The sequence below is a fragment of the Tamandua tetradactyla genome, chromosome 7 (assembly GCF_023851605.1).
Source record: "Tamandua tetradactyla isolate mTamTet1 chromosome 7, mTamTet1.pri, whole genome shotgun sequence".
NCBI lineage: Eukaryota > Metazoa > Chordata > Mammalia > Pilosa > Myrmecophagidae > Tamandua > Tamandua tetradactyla.
The window spans coordinates 27,704,932-27,722,787 of NC_135333.1; the positions used below are offsets into that span (position 1 = coordinate 27,704,932).

General features: G+C 51.9%; 1 protein-coding gene across 6 annotated transcripts in view; it reads left to right on the top strand.

The window, feature by feature from the left end:
* Window positions 1–16,990, top strand: part of TOM1 (target of myb1 membrane trafficking protein) — a 53,335-nt gene extending 36,345 nt beyond the window's left edge. For 2 of the 6 annotated variants that reach the window (XM_077168665.1, XM_077168664.1), the window contains 10 exons: window positions 1,730–1,846; window positions 4,629–4,762; window positions 6,522–6,555; window positions 6,940–7,033; window positions 7,798–7,918; window positions 11,185–11,260; window positions 12,919–12,972; window positions 14,520–14,579; window positions 15,980–16,022; window positions 16,104–16,990. In XM_077168665.1, coding sequence (XP_077024780.1) covers window positions 1,730–1,846; window positions 4,629–4,762; window positions 6,522–6,555; window positions 6,940–7,033; window positions 7,798–7,918; window positions 11,185–11,260; window positions 12,919–12,972; window positions 14,520–14,579; window positions 15,980–16,022; window positions 16,104–16,249 — 879 coding nt within the window. In that variant the 3' untranslated portion in view covers window positions 16,250–16,990. The remainder of the gene's footprint in view (window positions 1–1,729; window positions 1,847–4,628; window positions 4,763–6,521; window positions 6,556–6,939; window positions 7,034–7,797; window positions 7,919–11,184; window positions 11,261–12,918; window positions 12,973–14,519; window positions 14,580–15,979; window positions 16,023–16,103) is intronic. The other 4 variants (XM_077168661.1, XM_077168660.1, XM_077168662.1 and 1 more) reach the window with 4 other exon arrangements.
* Window positions 16,991–17,856: the final 866 nt, after the last annotated feature.

Consider the following 17,856-nt stretch of genomic DNA (forward strand, 5'->3'; position numbering starts at 1 on the left):
GAAGTAATAATATCTACTCGGTAAGACTGGTGAAGCTTACACTAGAGATAGAAGTTGTGCTTGGCACTTATGAGGCACTGTCATAATTATCAGTCATGAGTTTATTTAGTGACACTCATATTCTGAAATCAGCTATAACTCAGACACACCATTTAGAATGTACCAGCATTTCCCCAGAAAACTTCACAACTTTATTTACAGCGTTTCCCCAAGTGCCGGACCTTGGAAATCTTTGATCATTGAAAACCCATTAGCATCCTTTGAAACAAGTGTTCTGTGGAGCAGACTACCCCAAAATCAGTTTCATACTGAAGGGGTGAGTGGGACTGGGGGCTCTTCCAAGGAAGAGACCAAATCATACCAAGACAAAATGCAGGTATCCTAGGAGGAGAAAGGGGGCAAAATCCTAGCCATCCTAGCAAAGGAGAATAAAATCCCAGCCATTCAAGGAAGAGAGAGAGGCCCTGCAGCTCAGGAGCAAACCAGGGCTCAGGTTCCATCACTGAGGCACTAAAGGATGGTGGCAGCACCCAGGAAACAGATACTGCAATTTGGGGTAGGAGGTATCTACTGTGGGAAGAGGAGGTCTGCGGAGTCTGAGGGGCCAGACTGCACTTAGTAGTCCTGAACAGACAGGTTCATCAGTTTAGTAAAAGCATTCCCAAAGGCCTGATAGCAAACAAAAATATGACAATGAATTTGTTTTTAACAGCTTTATTGAGGTATGATTGACCTAGAACAAACTGCATGTGTTTAAATTATATGGACTGATAAGTTTTGACATAAGTAGACATCCTGACCCATCACCATGATCAACATAGTCAACATCCATCACCCCAAAAGTTTCCTTAAAACCACTAAATTTTTTTTTTTTTTTTTTTTTTTAGAAGGAAGGAAGGATAGAAGGAAGGAAGGAAGGAAGAAAGGGAAACATTTTTAAACATTTTCTTGTTTTATTGTATTCTGTTTCTCCGTTTTTGTTACATGGGCTGGGGCCGGGAATCGAACCGAGGTCCTCCGGCATAGCAGGCAAGCACTTTGCCCGCTGAGCCACCGCGGCCCACCCAAAACCACTAAATTTTAACTGCAAAATGCATAGTTGAATCAAGGGACTCTGCTTTCTCTTCCCTTCCTGTCTTGTACCCTCTCTCTCTCCCCAGCTCACCCACCTTTCTTAGTGCAACGAGTCCTCCATCTGGGCAGGAAAACTCCCCTTTCTTCCAGAGATTCTCCCTAGCCCTTCAGTCTCAAAGCAGCAGCCTCAAACAGTCAGCCCTTTTCTTCAGGCCTCCAATAGAAAGCAAAGATCAGAAGGAACTCAACAGATGGCTCCCAACAGGCCCTGGTCCAGACCCATAGGGGAAACTGTCCTCTGGGCCTCGTTAGCTGCCACTCTGAGCATAGGAGTTGCTGGAGTCCTTCCATCCACACTCGGTGGCTTGTCTGCCTTCACCTTGTTTCCTTTTGGTCTTTCCCTATACCAGCCTCCCGGTTTGGAGATGGTAACGGTTGGTAGTGCCTCTGGGGGTACCTATAAGGGGGTGGGGGCAAGCCCACCATAGTGCCTCTTAGTGCAGGGCTGTGGCCTAGGACCAGGAGTAAGAGAGGATGCAGGCAAGTCAGCTCCTCTAGGTGCCACTCCCCCGGCTGGCAGTGCCAGCCTTTGTCCCTGGGAAGGGCAGCCACTCCTGACTCTACTTCTCTTTCTGGGGCCAATGGTCTGTTTCAGATTGGGAAACTGCGTAGTGAGCTGGAGATGGTGAGTGGGAATGTGAGAGTGATGTCGGAAATGCTGACAGAGCTGGTGCCCACTCAGGCAGAGCCTGCCGATCTGGAGCTGCTCCAGGTGAGTGACAGCCTCCCCCCCCCCCCCCATTAGGGTGGTTTCTGCACAGCATCCTTCCCTGCCTGCACTACACATTTTCATGGCTTAGTGTGAATGCTTTGGTCACAGAGGGAGATGTTACAACCAGATTGAACCTCAGACCTTGGCTCTACCACTGTCTGATTTGAACAGAATAACCAACCCCATTGCCTCAATTTCCTCATGTGTAAGATTAATAATAGGTTTTATGCATAAGTTAGGCATGAGAATTGAATGAGACATTGTATGTAAAACACCCCACCCTCTGCCTGGTGAGAAGTAAGCTCTCAATAACTGGTTGAGAAAAAGCTGAAGGTGACATCTCAGAGAATACAAAGCCTGGCAGGTAGGACGGTGTTGTAGGGGTTGGCATGGGAGAGCAGTACAAGCTTTGAGAGGAGAGAGCAACTGCTGGTCTTGGGAAGTGAGCAGGTTGGGAGCTGTTGATTTGTGCTCCCACGGTCCCATCCCCAGCTGGGAGGTCCCCTGGAGCAGAAGGGTCTGTATTTGGGTAAAGGCACCCACCTCATGGAGGTCGATTCGGAGAGGCAGCACTGAGGAGCAGCTGCTGAGTGAGGCACCAGGAAAGCAAGGAACCCTGGACAACCCAGGAATTGCCAAAGTCCAGAAAGGGACAGAGCACTTAGTGTGACTGATTTCTTGTCAATCTCCCACTAGGCCTCCAGCGCCTTGAGGGAAGAGCTTGTGGCTAACTCATCTCCCTGAGCCTAACCAAGCCGACAGATCACTTGCTCTGGCGTCCTTGCCTTATGGGTGGAGGCTGGAGCTGGTAGTAGGAGTCTTGGAGTTGAATGAATGAAGGAAAGAAGGGAGGGAGGAAGGAAGGAATTGTCAGGTTTTAGACGGTAGCCGACTGAGAAATCAGAGAAACTGAGTCCGAGTTTAAAATTTTATTGTCCCGGGGCAAGGTTCCCCAGGCCCAAGTGCTCAGGTCACGGGCCGGGGAAGTCGCGCCCCCCTAGGAGTGGTGGGGCTAGATACAGGCTAGCTAGTGAGGGTGCTGACGATGCCCATGGGGCCTCCTGTGGTAGGTTAGGAGTTTCGCGCGCTTTAGGGCCGGGGGCATATCTACGGGCCGTGTGCAGCGGGCATAGCTACGGGCCGTGTGCAGTGGGGGTCCTTTGTTTGTCAGGGCAGGTCCTGATTGGCTGAGTTTGAACAGCTGTATGTCCGGATCTTCACGGTTTTAGTTCGGGTGGGGGCCTTCCAGCCGGAGGCTGCTGGGTCAGGCCTTATAGGAATAAGGAACAAAGTGAGAACTTCTGAGAAAAGTTGAGTGAGTTGGGGGCAGCAGGATTGCTGTAATACAGCTAATTAATTCCATGGGCCCTAAGCTGAGGCCATGCAGCTCTGAGTGATTTCAGGCCTGAGAAGGCTGGAACTGGTGGGCCAGTTTGACACAATACCGGCTCACATGCATTGAGCCCTTCCCATGTGCGGGGCTTTGATGCTGACACGTGACATCCATTTGCTCATTTACTCCTCACCACCCCCTGGAGGTAGTACTCAGTGTATCCATTTCCCAGATCAGGAATCTGAGGCAAGGGGAGATAAGGTAATGTGCCAAGTTCACATGGCTGGTAAGGAATAGAGCTAGGCTCTGTGTCCGGAGGGCGGGCTCCAGGTTAGCTCTTCTGCTCTTGGGAGGGGCCAGCAAGGAAGTAGAAAGAAAGCTGCAGGTGTGTTTGGTCATCAGAGAAAGAGAGGGGCCTCAGGATGTGGAAAGGCACTCAGATCTGCCCTGCCCCCAACCCAAAGGCAGATTGAGGCACTCCCAGGAGGAGGCCTGACCTAGGAGAGGATGAAATATCCATCTGAGGGGTGGCTGAGTAACAGGGTCCAAGAGAGCCAAAATGATTATCGGGACCACCCGTCATCTTAATGCTCCTTCCAGGAGAACAGTGTGCTGCCTGAGGACCATAACCCAGACACCTGAGAAAGAAACTGCCAGGCTTGTAAATCAAAACCTCTAGCACTGAGGTTGGCCTTTTTTTTTTAATACTACAACTTCTTTTTTCCCAAATCCACTTTAAAATATGATATTTAATTGATTAAAAGTCAACCTGACTTTTAGTGCAGTTGCCTGGATTGCATCCTGGAAGAGAAAAAGGATAATTAATGGGAACACTGGTGAAATCTGTATAAATCTATAGCTTAGTTAATAGTGTTGTGCTAATATTAATTTCTTAATTTTGAGAAATGTCAAACTAAGAGGAAGATGGACTAAAGGTATACAGTAACTCTGTACTGTCTTTGAAACTTTTATAAATTAAAATTGCTCCAAATATATATGTATAGGTATATATATATGTCAGTCAGTGACAATATAAGGCAAAAATTCAAAATCAGGGATTGTGGATGAGAGTTGGAGTCATCAAGTTCATTTTTTTGGTTGCAAGAAATCCCAGTACACCCAGAGAAGGTACAGTTAGTTTGGCCAGCCCACCTTACAGTCTCAATTTCTTCAACTAAGCAAAGATGGCAGTAGACAATTTATTCTGAAGTTTGTACAAAGCCAAGTTAAACCTGCAGTAGAATTTAACATGTCAATGATCTCCAGGATATTACATTTTAAAAGTGAAATCCAAAGGTATGTTTTAGACCCCCAAAAGCTATTTCATGAAACCTCAAAGTCCAGTTTGGAAACCTCTCCCTCCTCCATAACATGCCCAGGCTCTGAGCCTATCTGTCAGAAGTGACTTGCTCTGAGTGATTGTGGTTTTCTTACTTCCTTTCTGGGCAGGAGCTCCACCGCACATGCCGAGCCATGCAGCAGCGGGTCCTAGAGCTCATCCCCCGAATCGCCAATGAGCAGCTGACAGAGGAGTTGCTCATCATCAACGATCATCTCAACAATGTGTTCCTGCGCCATGAGCGGTAATGTCCTCACCTCGCCGGGCCTCTGGCCAACCCCCTTCCTCCTGTTTTCCTGGTCTCCTCACATGGGCTGAGCCTTCTCTTGTCTCCCTCTGAAACACAAGTCAGGCCATCAAGTGGATGCTCCCTCAGCTGTCTTCTTCCTATATGTCCATCAATTCCCCATCCTTCCTCCCACTTCCACTCTTTTCCAAAGTTGACCCTTCCACCTGGGTTCCTGAGTCCTGACCCCGACAGGCCGGGGCTGTCTTTGCTGCTTCACCACTAACTAGCTAACTTGTCTCTGACACAGGTCACCTAACTTAATTAAGGGCACTTTGATCACAAGCTCCACAAAGGGTTTCTGGCTAACTTAAACACAAAAGAATTTGTCAGAAGAATAGCTTTTATTAAATGGGTAGCTTTTGAAATCCAAAGAAGAGTGCAGCCTCCCAATAGGGCAGAAGGATCCCAGGGCAGATCAGGGGTCTTGAGACAAAACCTCCTAGACCAAATCCCCAGCTGTCAGCATCAGTACTTGCTTGGGTCAGCCCCTCCTTGTATCATTCTGCTCAAGAATCAGATCCCCAAGAGAGACTCTTAATTAGCTTAGCTTCCTTATGCTCATCATTTGAGAGAGGGGGAAGACCCCTTATTGACAGTCCCACTAGGATCACATGAAGTGGGGGAAGAGCAGATCTCCAAAGGAATGCACAGGTGCTGTTACAGAAGAAGGAAGAAAAGAAGCTTGGCCCTGCAGAAGTAGCATGCCCACCACGAGGTTCATAATGGTACCTACCCCCTCGGGTTGCTGTGAGAGTTTGTGAACTAATGCCTGTAAAGCACTTAGCAGTCTGGGGTGTCTGGTACAGGATCCAAGTTCCAGCCTCCTCCAGTGCCTTGTTCATCACTTGTAAATTTATCCATCAACAGATGCTTGCTGAGTGATTCCGAATCAGTTAAGAAGGGGGGTGGGCCACTGTGGACCATGTTTACCTGCCTTCCCCTGCTTGTTAGCCCAGAGTGCCTGCCCGTCTACACTGGGAGTGACAGGGCTCCTCCCTGCCATTGGAGGGTGATAGTTGCCCTCAGACACAGTCCTCAGGCCTGGTATTTACCTGGAGATTTCAGTTTACCCAGTGTCTTCAGTTGATCCTTACACCCCCTAAAAGGCAGTTCTACAGTTACCCCCTTTTTATAGGCGAGGAGATCGAAGCTCAGAAATGATGTCATCTTCCCCAAATCATGTAACTAGTAAATGACAGGGCCTGGATCCCAGACCAGCATCTTGATCCATCTTGCCAGCCCCTTGGCCTGAGGGTAATTTAATGGACCCCATAAAGTAATGTAAGAAATATGTACCTTTCCTACACCACTCTGGAGATGCCAGCACGTGCATGCACGCGCGCACACACACACACACACGCACAAATATATAGGAATGTAACTGAAAGAAGTTTCACAAAGCTGTATTTACCTTTTCTTTGTGCTTTGTGTTCCAGTTTTCTTCTCTGTATCGGTCTGTCTTTATTTATCTGTTTGTTTCATTTTGGTCATGACTAAAGTAGCCATATAAATGATAATTCAAAATTCACTTTACACATGAGAGAGGGGCTCTGTTAATAGTTCCCCGGACATGGCAGGCATTAACTGGGTCTGTCAATCTCATCCTGACCCGCTATGTTATTTTGGAGCCCCACGGTCTGCAAAGCACTACCTGGCTGTGCTGAGGTGGCCTCTCCCAGCCATGTCCTTAACTTAGGGCCTTCCCGTCCTATAGGTTTGAACGGTTCCGGACAGGCCAGACCACCAAGGTAAGAGGCTTCTTTCTTCTTTCTGTGACTCGATCATGCCCATGTTGAAGGGAGGAAGGAGCGCTATTCTTACATCCCTCCCAAGGAATCCTGAGCAGGATGATGCCTTCCTATCCAGGATCATAGAGAAAGCCCCTTCTAGCTCTTTATGTCACTGTCCCTTTAAGGTAAAAAAGGCTGTGCCACCCAGGGTCTTTCCAACCTCCCAGAGCATCTGGTTGAGCTAGGGGCAAAGGGGAGGAAGAAAAACTCCCTGACTCTCAGCCAAACCTGCCAGGGCCTAGTTGATATCCTTGGGCAAAAAGAGCAGGTCCCAGTGCTTTGGGGCAGAAGCGACCGAGGCTACAGGCAGGAAGGATGATTGTAGCATCTTGTTCCCCCCAGGCTCCAAGTGAGGCTGAGCCGGCAGCAGACCTTATCGACATGGGCCCTGACCCGGCAGCCACCAGCAACCTCTCAGACCAGCTGGCAGAAATGAGTATGTGGCAGCTTGGGGCACATTATGGTACTGTGGTACCCCTGCAGCTCTGGGGTGCCCTCTCCTGAGTAGATATTACATAGTGGAGCTGAAGTGCCAACAGCAGAACCCCAAACCACACTTAGCTGGTGTCCCAAATGAGTAACTCATAGCTGAAGCTGACAGCAAAGTTAGGCATTCGGAACAAAACTCCCCACTGCACAATTCCTGAGCCCCCTCGGACCTTCGAAGATCCCACTACAATTGCCCTCCCCCACATACTGTAAATTCCCCATTGCCCAGATGGGTGAGCTTGCAGAAGTCGAGGTGCCTCTGTTTCTTCCTTGGTAACAGGATAGCAACGGGACCCTCCTCACAGTTTGTTATGAGGACTGAATCAATTACTACATAAAATGTGCTCTGAATGAATGTTAGCAACCATCCTCAGCATCCCTGGGATGGTTTTCAATGACTGGCTGCTTCACACTGAGCTCTAGGAAAGAATTAAGATCCCATTTGGAATCACCAATACTACAGTTCTTGAGAAACTAAATATCTGATCACTATCCTCCTGCTCAGCCCTGGGAGTGGGTGACCGTATCTCCCCCTTTGAGATGTGTAAACTACAGCTAGAGAGAGGACGTGGTCTTCCCCTAGCCCTACGTCCCCACTCCCAGTTTCCCCTCCAGCACCAAATGCTGGGCCTGACAGAGAGCAGCTTGGCACCAGCTCAGTATGGCAGGATAGCCAAGCAGACCCTTCACGTGGCTCTCTCTGTCCCCCAGGCCTTGGATCCAGCAGTGTGAGAACCGGTTTGCAGTCTCTGCGTGCTTCTGGCCAACTGGAAGACGAGTTTGACATGTTTGCACTGACGCGAGGCAGTTCACTGGCTGACCAACGGAAAGAGTGAGTGGTCTAGTCCCCTGCAGTTCACGCCGCTCTAGTTTCAGGGGGGAGCCTCTCTCGGGGTCCCCAAACCTGGCCTGCTGATGGGCACCCTGTGAGAAAGTACAGAGCCTGACTTCACCCTTTCAGGCTGGGATGAGTTTCTTTCCCCAGAGTCAGCCCAGCATGGCCTAGAGAGCCACCAACTGTGGGCCAAACCACTCGTGTGGTGTTACCTCATCTCCTCCAATCAGATGATGAAACTGAGGTAATGAGAGGCTGGGTCATCCGCCCCAGGTCAGGCAGCTGACATTTGGCAGTGCTGGGTTGGGAGCCCAGAGCTTTCTGGTTCTAAAACACAGTGTCTTTGCCCCCATCCCGTCTACCCTCTGTGCCCCACACCGTGAACCAAGCCTCCAGGGGTAGGCACTTTCCCTGAAAATCCCCAGGGACTCATCGTGCCATTGCTGTTGCTCCATAGTCAGCTATACTTTCAGAGAAGTCCCTGTTGCCCTGCTCGGGTCTGCCCACTTGGCACCAGAGCTGGGGCTCTGTCCTTCCCTGGGGATTGTCCATTTTTGGGTGGAGCTCTCAACAGCTGCAGGTATGTGGCCGGGGGTGTCCATCACAGCCCAGACCCTTAGCTGGACATCTCAGGGATTAGCTCCATTCAGGCTTGTCAAGAGAAGCAGTTTGCTTGGTGTTCTTTTTTGTCCCCCCTTCAGCCCTTTGCTTCTGACCCCCAGGGCTGAACTGTGGGCCACCAGAATTCTTAGAGTTAATCCTCTGGATTAAGAGGAATTATGTTCGCAGATCCTACCCAGCCCCCTAGTGGGTCATTCTGGTATCTGCAAACTCCAGTAAATACCTCAGTTTGTCCAGAGTTCCCAGAGAACCGTCCCCACACCCACCCTATATTGGCAAATCCTAGATCAAATCTGAAAGGCTGCAGCCAGCCTAGGTAGATGAGCATTCTCCTGGCCCAATTCACCTCCCGACTGGGCGAGGCCAGCGCAGGGCTCTGAGCTGTGTTTTTAGTACAGGACAGGGTCTGTACTCCCAAGCAACTCTGGGACCAGCATCTTACAGTTGCCATGGAGCAAGGAGCAACTCCTGTGGCTGCTATGCCAGTGGCAGCTAATGAGTCTGTTGGGACTTGCAGCCAGGAGGATGGTCCGTCCACATAGGCCCCAGCAGGCAGCACCCCTGACCACACCAGAGAGCCCCTGGTACCAGGCCTGCCAGGCCGGAGGTTTCCCATCCTCACTCTTTTGGTTAACATTAATTCTGGACCCTAGTTGGAAAAGAGAAAAGCAAACCTGAAACTTGTTCTCTGAGGCCTGCAATCTCATGGGGAGAGTGATGTTTCTGTGCAGTGCTAAGTGTTGCCCTAGAGGCATGTGCAGGCCTGTGGATACCTGCAGGAAAGGCATAGAACCCTACAGAAGGTGGTCAGGGCAAGACTAGAGCAGGGGGCTCAAATCCACGTCAGGCGACAGGAACAGTATGTGCAAAAGCTCAGAGGCAGGGGCCAGCCTGCAATGCAGGCTGAGGGTGTGCAACTGTTCTGGGGTTCCCGTGCAGTGTGTATGCAGGAAAAATGAGCGGGACACTGGAGGGAGAGGCAGGAGGCAGGGAGACCACACGAAGGTAGTTAGATTTTATCCTAATGTTAGCAGTAAGGAGCATGGGAAGGAATTTTTTTTTATCAGATTTGCATCTTTGAAACTCCCTCAGGTTGGCCACGGCTGAAATAGCATCATGTACCCTCTCAGGTCATCAATGCTCTCTCTCGGGCCTACCTTGGGGATTGGTTCCACCCCAGCAGTAAACTTCCAGCAAGCCAGGATTTTGCCTCAGCATCAAGTTCCTCTTTTCCTTTGTTCCTCTGCCTTACGCTTCTGGTAGATCTTGTAGCTCTGGTGGCCTGGCTGCCTTTTGTGTCTCTGCCTTGTTTGTTCCCTGGGGCTCTCAAATCTCAGGCTGGTGAGGGCTTGGGGGGTGGAGGTCTGCTGTGGGGGGCGGGTTCTATCCTGGTATCTGGCTCACACCTCACTCAGCCTACCTGGCTACCCACTTCACTCCCCCCTGCACATGCCTCACTTTCTCCTCAGGAGCATGTATACAGCAGCCTCTTCTTCAAGAAGCACTTTGATGAATATGACCCACAAGTGGCCCAGGTCTAGCCCCTGCCCATATGCAGCCACCTCCCCGGGACCATGTGAGGAGCGGCCTTCCTCCCTGGGCAACCCTGGGCAGGTTGGGCACTTCATCCAGAAGGTGTGCACAGCCCCCACTGCAGGCACTGCCCCAAGGGGGCCTTCAGCCTGAGTGTTGAGGTGTGAGAGAGAGAATGAAAGAGAAAAACAGAGATAGTGGGGAATAATGAGGAAAGAACATGTAAATCTTTTGATTGAAAAGGAAGTATCTGGGTGTTCCTGAGACTTGGTGTACATTGTCCTGCCTTTTTCCACAAGGCACCTGGTGCATCTTAGACCAAGATAACCACCTGGCCACAACCTGAATCAGCAGATCTTCTCTGGGTCAGAATGCATTGCTAAGTCTTTGGCATATTCCTCCTTGCCAGCTTGCTTCCCCCATATTTAGCCAGGATATTAAGATGTTCTCCTAGAGGCCGTAACCACCCCCACCCCACTCCCACAATGTCCCTGCCACCTGGGCTTTAAGGTTGGCTTCAGCATGGCCCTGCTGAGACAGAGAGGGGCTGGGGTGATGCTCTTCACACTGGGAAGCCGGTGCACACTTAGCACCTCACCTAGCAGTTTGCAAGCTGATCTTCAGCAGCAGAGTGGAATTCCCCATTCAAATGCAACCTTATGCAGAACCATGATTCATTAAATTATGAAATGTAAGCTGCTCCAAAAAATGGTCTATAGATGAGAATGCTGCATGAGCATGGGGTTACTGGAGGTATTTCTCAGTCCCGGGGGGTTGGCAAAATCTGATTATAGCCCTCCATGATGTTGGTCTGGGTCTTTGGCCAGTAATGCCCTCCCTAACTTCTCTAGCCTTTGCGGGCACTTGTCATGCATGGCACAGATCTGGTCCCATTGTCCAGAGGCAGAAATGAGACCCTTTCTACCATTCCCAGACAGACATGAAGAGTGAGGGTCCCCAGCCTATGCCACTTGCTGCCCAGGCATGACCTGAGCCTGAGATGTGTGAGCCCAGCTTGTCCCCACACACACTTCCTTCCTCGTGCATCAGCTGGCACACTGGTACGGCAAGGACAGCATCTAATGGCAATGTCTGCCTCTGGGTTTCAGAGTGAAATATGAAGCTCCCCAAGCAACAGACGGCCTGGCTGGAGCCCTGGACGCCCGGCAGCAGAGCACTGGAGCGGTAAGCAGAGGGTCCTACTGCCCCCCCACCACGGGCCCTGTCTGGAGGAAGGCAAAAGACTACTCACTGGCTGGGTCCCACTGTGGGCCAGTCCTTTGAAATTGATGTGATGATTCCCATTTTACAGCTGAGGAAACTATTAGAGAGGTTGAGTCATTCGCCCACTATCACACAGCAAACAGTGATCAAGTGAGGACTGTGATCGTTGTCTCGGTGCGGGAGCTGAATCCAGCAGCCTTCGGTTCACATCCCAACTCTGCCAGAAACCAGCTGTGTGTCCTTAAGCAAATTATTAACCTTTCCAGCCCTTAGTTTCTTCCTTTATAAGATGGGGTTTATAATAGTATCTATTTATAATAATAATGTGTATGAGGGATGCACTTAGAGTGCTTGGCGCAGAGTTAGACCGCAGTTGCTTTTCTCCCTCACTGCCTCGCTACAGAAGCCTTTATTTTGCAAGTGTGTGGACAGAGGGATGTGGCTGGAATTACAGCCAGGCCTCCTGGTTCCTGGCCAGATGCTCTCACCACTACATCACCTTGCAGTTAGACCCCAGGGAGGAAAAGCATGTGCACAACTCTACTTACAGAAAAGCAGAAACTAATAACTTATCTCTCATTCATCTCCGATAACTTGAGAGAATTAAGCAACTTCCACTGGCTCAGAGTATGACTTTCTTAAAGCCATGTCAACAAATACCTGCTCCCAAGGTGCTTAAGTCTGGCTGGGTGGTAAAGCTTTCACCCACTAAATCATCAGAATGTGGTTCCAAGCAACAAAGTAAAGCCTGAATAAGATGCCAGCTCTATGGGAGCGGGTGTTAGCTCCACAAGTCCTGTGCTGTGGTCAGTACAGGCCAGTTTTAGGTCATTCCCCAGAGCTCCTCCTGGATACACAGCCCCATGCCAGGTCTGTGTTGGTGGCAAAGGCAGGCTCAGAGAGATGGGTTGGGACTCTAGTCCTCCCTTCACCTCCCCCTTGTTCTGGGGCCCTGGGAAATCTATTTGCCCATCGACACATATGAGATGGTTGGAGAAACCAGTGTCTCTAGAAACCTGGGAGCCACCAGACTGGCTAATGGCTGCAGCTCTGCTGCCGTGGGATTGTTCAGGCCTACCCTTCGGGGTTGTTTTGGAAAGAGCTGAGAATCTTAATTTTGCCCAGTCCTTTCAGGGTCTGGAGTCCCAAGGTTGTTGTGGCTCACTCCCCAGTGAGACCCATCTGCAGCCTCCTTTACTCCCTTTCACCTGCCACCACAACCACCACACGTACACCACAACCACATATACCCCACATACACCACATACACATACACACACACCACATACCCACATATCACACACACGTACATGCCAGACACCCATACACATACACACCACATGCACATACACACCACACACATGTACACCATATAGACATACCGCACACGTACATACCACATACAGGCACATCACATACATGCTATACATGCATACCACACATACATGTACACATCACATGCACACCATATACACACACACATACACACACCCCAGGGGCTTCCCTAGGTGACAGCAGGCCTCCTAAACCAAGGAGCGTCCCTGTTGGAGAAGGCTGCCACCCTCCAGGGGCCCAGCCCTCCCCTTGCCCGCACCCCAGCATGCCTCTTTCCTACCCAGATGGCAGGCAGCAGCGAGAAGAGCCTCAGTGACTGGATGGTGAGACAAGGCATGGTGAGGAGGGGCCAGTCCTCATCCACACGGAGAGCTGGGGGCTGCTGCGCACAAGGGTCCCTACCCAGAGGAAAAACGGGGCCGAGGCGGTGCTGTCTGTGGGAGTAGGACCTGTAAGAAGACCCAAAGCAGAAAGGCGGGATGTTGCCAAGGGCCCTGCCCTCTTTCCTCAGTTGGCCCAGCCATCCTAACGGGCACTCAGCACTATCCCACTCCCTCTGCTTTTGCTTCTGCGGCCCCTTGGTGCCTTACTTCAGCTCCTGACTCCACAGCAAGGCCCAGGTGGCCCTTCTGGCAGCCAAGAGGTGACCCGGGGCTCTCCCACTTTGAGGTAGAGTGCCCCCCAAGAGTTGTGGGAGCTGGTGTGGGCAGCCCAGCGTACCTCGCTGCTGCCGCTGCTATTGCTGATTGGGAAACTGGCTCCTGCCTTTGTCTGGGCTCTGTGCTGCCAGGAGGGGTCCTCAGGTGCTGGGACACAGAGCTTGGGGCCTGAACTGGCTTGGTTGAGAAAGATTCTTCTTGCTTTCTTTCCCAAAGTTCCTCCATAGTAACTTGTGTTTCTTGAGAATCTGCCCTGCCAGCACTATGCTAAGCACTGTCTGTCCATCATCTTATTTAATCCTCCTAGCAACTTGAACGGTAGGTACTGCTATTATCTGTACTCTGAAGTTGAGGGAAATGAGGTTCAAAGAAGTTAAGCAAACAGCCCAGATGCACACACTGTGAGGGACTGAGCCAGGTTCAGATTTTTCTATTTCCAAAGTCTGTGCCCAGAACCTCTGCTGGATTTCCCAGCCCCTATGTAGGAGCCTTTGCAGTAGAGCCCCATCTGTGTTGCCCAAAGTGAAGCAGGCCCTTCCATGGAGCTGCCTGGCCCAGTCTGGCCAACTCAGCACCTCCCTCCTCTCCAGCCCTGACTCACCCCCTTCCACCATGAACTCAGTCTGCCAACGTGCTGGGAGACAGAACCTAGTGGCCCCCTGACCTGCCCCAACCACACTGGCTGGAGAGAATATCTCTAGTCCCCTGTCTGGGCTTTACATATTCACTTATCAAATGCTCACTGCACACCTGTGGTATAGTTCGGCCTTTAGACCCCAAGTTGGGCCCTCACTGTTGGCCTCACTGAACCTTTGTGTGAAGTCCTTTTCCTCCAGCCAGGAACCCCACCCCCACCCCCAGTGTGTCAGAGCCGGGTGTCCATTCTCTTCTCCTGGCTCCCAGCTGGTTCCTGGATCTGTTCCAGCTGGAGACGCTCCTCCCCAGCCAGCCTCTGCTTAGTCTGCTGGCTCTGCACCTCCCTATCCCATAGCCTGGCCCATTGGTCAGAATTGTGGGAACCAGGCAGCTGGGAAGGAGCATCTTCAGATTCCCCAGGCACCCCAGGAGCCATCTTGAAGGAGGAGATATCAGGAGGTCTAGTTGGGGACAGGCAGGCCTGGTTGTCCCTATTTTATAGGTGAGGATATGGCACCAGTGCTGAGGCCTTCTGCCTGTTCCCCCACTACACTGCCCCTCTCTGCCTCACCCTCTGTCCTTCCTTCCAGATCCCAGTCACCCAGGCATGCCTCATGGAGGACATTGAGCAGTGGCTGTCCACTGATGTGGTAAGTCAGGGCCCACCTAGCTCCAGAGCAAAGGCTCAGCTGTTCTTCGTTCCCTTGTCAGTGGGGCCCAGCACTGGGAAGGGGCAGCTTGGGTAGTGCCCATTTTCCTCATGAGGAAGTGAATGGCCTCAGAGCCAGGATTGAGTGGTCCAGCGCCCTAAAGGGGACAGAGTGAAGAACTGGTAAGGAAGGGAGAGCATTAACGCAGGTCACCTAAGCAGCTGGAAGGGGCCCCCTCTCCTGCCACCTGCCTGCCTCCTCCTGGGCACGTCCCTCTAGAGAAGGACAACTGATTGCCCTTGGCTTGAGTAGAGCTTCCTTGCAGGGACTCAAGTGTCCCCTTCACAGACACACTCCCAAATGGGAGGTCCTGGTAGGTATTAGCTCACTGTGGGCAAGGTGGGATGGGCTTAGAAGGGGTAACCAACTACAAGTGATGGCGCTAAGCTCTGAACCTACAGTAGCTCCTGGAGACCCACAACCACTTCCAGAGGGAGATTCCATTATTCTTTAACAGAAAAGGAGACTGATATCTTGTAAGTCTCAGAGAAGTACCCAGAAGGAGACATGCAGATGGCAGAAGATGGAGACCCTGAATCCAGGCAGTCTGGCTCTAAACCCTCATGGTCTGGTGCCCCCACATAACCCACTCCCCCATCATGAGTGGAAGGGGCAGGAATCAGACTCAGCCCCTCCCCAAGCATCCACCACCCCCTCCATGGGCCTAGCATTGGGCAGGGCACCAGGGAAGGTGGAGAGGACCAAAGAGCTCGGGTGTCTCCAGTCCCAAAGGCTGCTCTCTGCAAGTGGCGAGGACTATTTCTGCCCAAGGTCAGACCTGGCAAGCCCAAGTGGCAGTCTCTCCTGGCCACATAGCAGGCAGCTTGTTCCAGGCAGAAAGGTCAGGTGGAAACTGCACCCCCCGAATAGCCCCTGTTCCCAGCAAGGACTCTAGCCCCTTCTGCTTGGTGGCTGAAGCCTCACCCCAACTTGAGTGTAAATTGCCCTCAGTCCCTGGCTGTTAACCTTACCACTATGGGGGCGAGACTGTCCAACACCCTTGACACTGGAGGGAGGAAAGAAATTGACATTTATTGAGAATCTGCTGGGCACATGTCCTGAAGTTGGCACTCTTCACGTATCATCCCATCTTAGTGTCCCAAAATCCCTGCAGGTTCGTGTGACCATTCTCATTTTACCAAAGGAAAAACAGGCTTAGAGAGGTTAGGTGACACCCAAGCCATGCAGCTAAGGACTGCAGAGCCCAAGTTTGGAACCACTCAGTTCAGCAGTGCTTGAGCAGTCATACCCACCCCTCCCCACTCGTCCTGCAGTGCCAGGTTGAGGTCTTGCACCCTAGACCCCAGCTAACCTCTGCCTCCTTTCCTTCTGCCTTCTAGGGGAATGGTGCCGAAGAGCCTAAGGGTGTCACCAGTGAAGGTAGTAGTCCCCTGGCCTCAGCCCACCCACCCCCTCCCAGGCTCTGAACCAGGGCCCACCCCCACCTCTCTCTCCTTCCTCTAGAATTTGACAAGTTTCTCGAAGAACGGGCCAAGGCTGCTGACCAGTTGCCCAACCTCTCTGGCCCCTCAGCCAAGGAGCCCCCTACTGGCACCGCCCCTCGGAGGAAGGCCCAAGAGAAAGATGATGACATGCTGTTTGCCTTATGAGGGCCAGGCCTGGCACTTGCAGCCCAGGTCTCTGCTGCTCCTGCTCCCCTGGGCTGGGGCCTTTCTTCTCTCCTTCGGTGTTTAGGCTGCTTCGGGTGTGGCTTGTGCCCCACCACCCCCCTCGAGGATGGAGCTGCCCCAGATGCAGCTGGGCCGTGCTGCCTGGGGTGTGAGGAGGCAGCTGAATGAATGGGGGTGTCAGGCGAGTACTACATCAGGGTCCACCCTCACTGACACTGTGACTCTGCTGAGAACTGGGGGGCTTTAACAGACTGGAAGACGGTTGACCTGGTGTGACTCTCCACTGGCTCTGCTGACCCCCCTCCATGGACCCATCCCCAGAGCAGCCCTGTTCAGCCCACACTGCCAGTCGAGGGCTTGCTGGAGGCGGATGACAAAAGCTCTTGTCACAGTCTCCTGTCCATTCCACACTTTGGAGCCCCAAAGTGTGAGCCTGCTATTGAGGGCAGGAGTGGTGGCCCTCCTCTGAGCAGCACCCTGGACTGGTATGAAGCTGCACACAGTGGGGCAAGACCTCACCAGCTCTCACTGCAGGGCATGGCTGCAGGGGGATGCCTGGAGCACCTGTGGCCCTGCCACCACCTTCACTGCCTCTTTCATCCATCTTTTTGCTGTTCGCCTGGGTAGGGCTCCACTGGGCCCTGAGGCCCACACATCAATTAATCCCCTTATACTGGGAGAAATGCCTTTTGTATCCCCAATTAAAGGTAGAAAAGCAGCCTGCTAGCAGTGTTATTCAATCTTTAGGTAGGATGTGAGTCCTTGGCCCTCCTGGGGCAGGCACTACCTGGGGCTAGACTGGTACCTGCCCAGGAGATGAGCATCTGCAGGTGGTGCAGATGGACTGGACACCTAGCAATACCTCAGCAGGGACAGCCCACTCTCCCTCACAGCATGGGCTCCCGCCATGCCTCCGCCTGCCGAGAGGTCCCTTGGTGCTCTACCCAAGTGGCATTGTTTCCTCTGTCCTGCCAGGCTCCTTCACCACTGAACCCCTCAGGCAGCTCCTGCCCCACAACAACTGCACATGAATCATAAGGAGAGAGCAGGTAGAGAAGGTATTTGTGCATTGTGGAAATGGGTCTGTAGGGAGGGTACCCGGCACTGTGCCAGGCTAGATACCATCTCATTTGATCTACAACCTTGGGAGTTCAGTTCCCATCCCCACTTCACAAGTGCTGAGGCTGGGACACAGTATGTCATGTGAGCTGTCCCAGCACAGAGGAACAGGCATAGGCGCAGTTGTTGACTGTATGTAGTGATGTTCTCTTGCGCAAGTGCCTGCTCCCATTTTTCAGATGTCAACACTGAGGCTCAGTTTAGATGACTTGCCCACACAGCTGAGGGATTGAGAGACACATTGGGCACAGCAGATTTCACAGAAAGTTCTTACCTCGTTGCCACTGCAGTGAGACTGGCAGCTTGCAAGTCTTCGGGTACCACCCTCTTCTGGGCTGGAATCTCCACACCAGGCTCATCCTGATTCCCAGTCTCACTGCTTCCCGTGGCTTCCTCTCTAAGCATCTGTGGGTCTTCACTTAGCTTCTCTGGAGTAAAACTCTGGGTTTGGACTTGCTTAGCGTCTC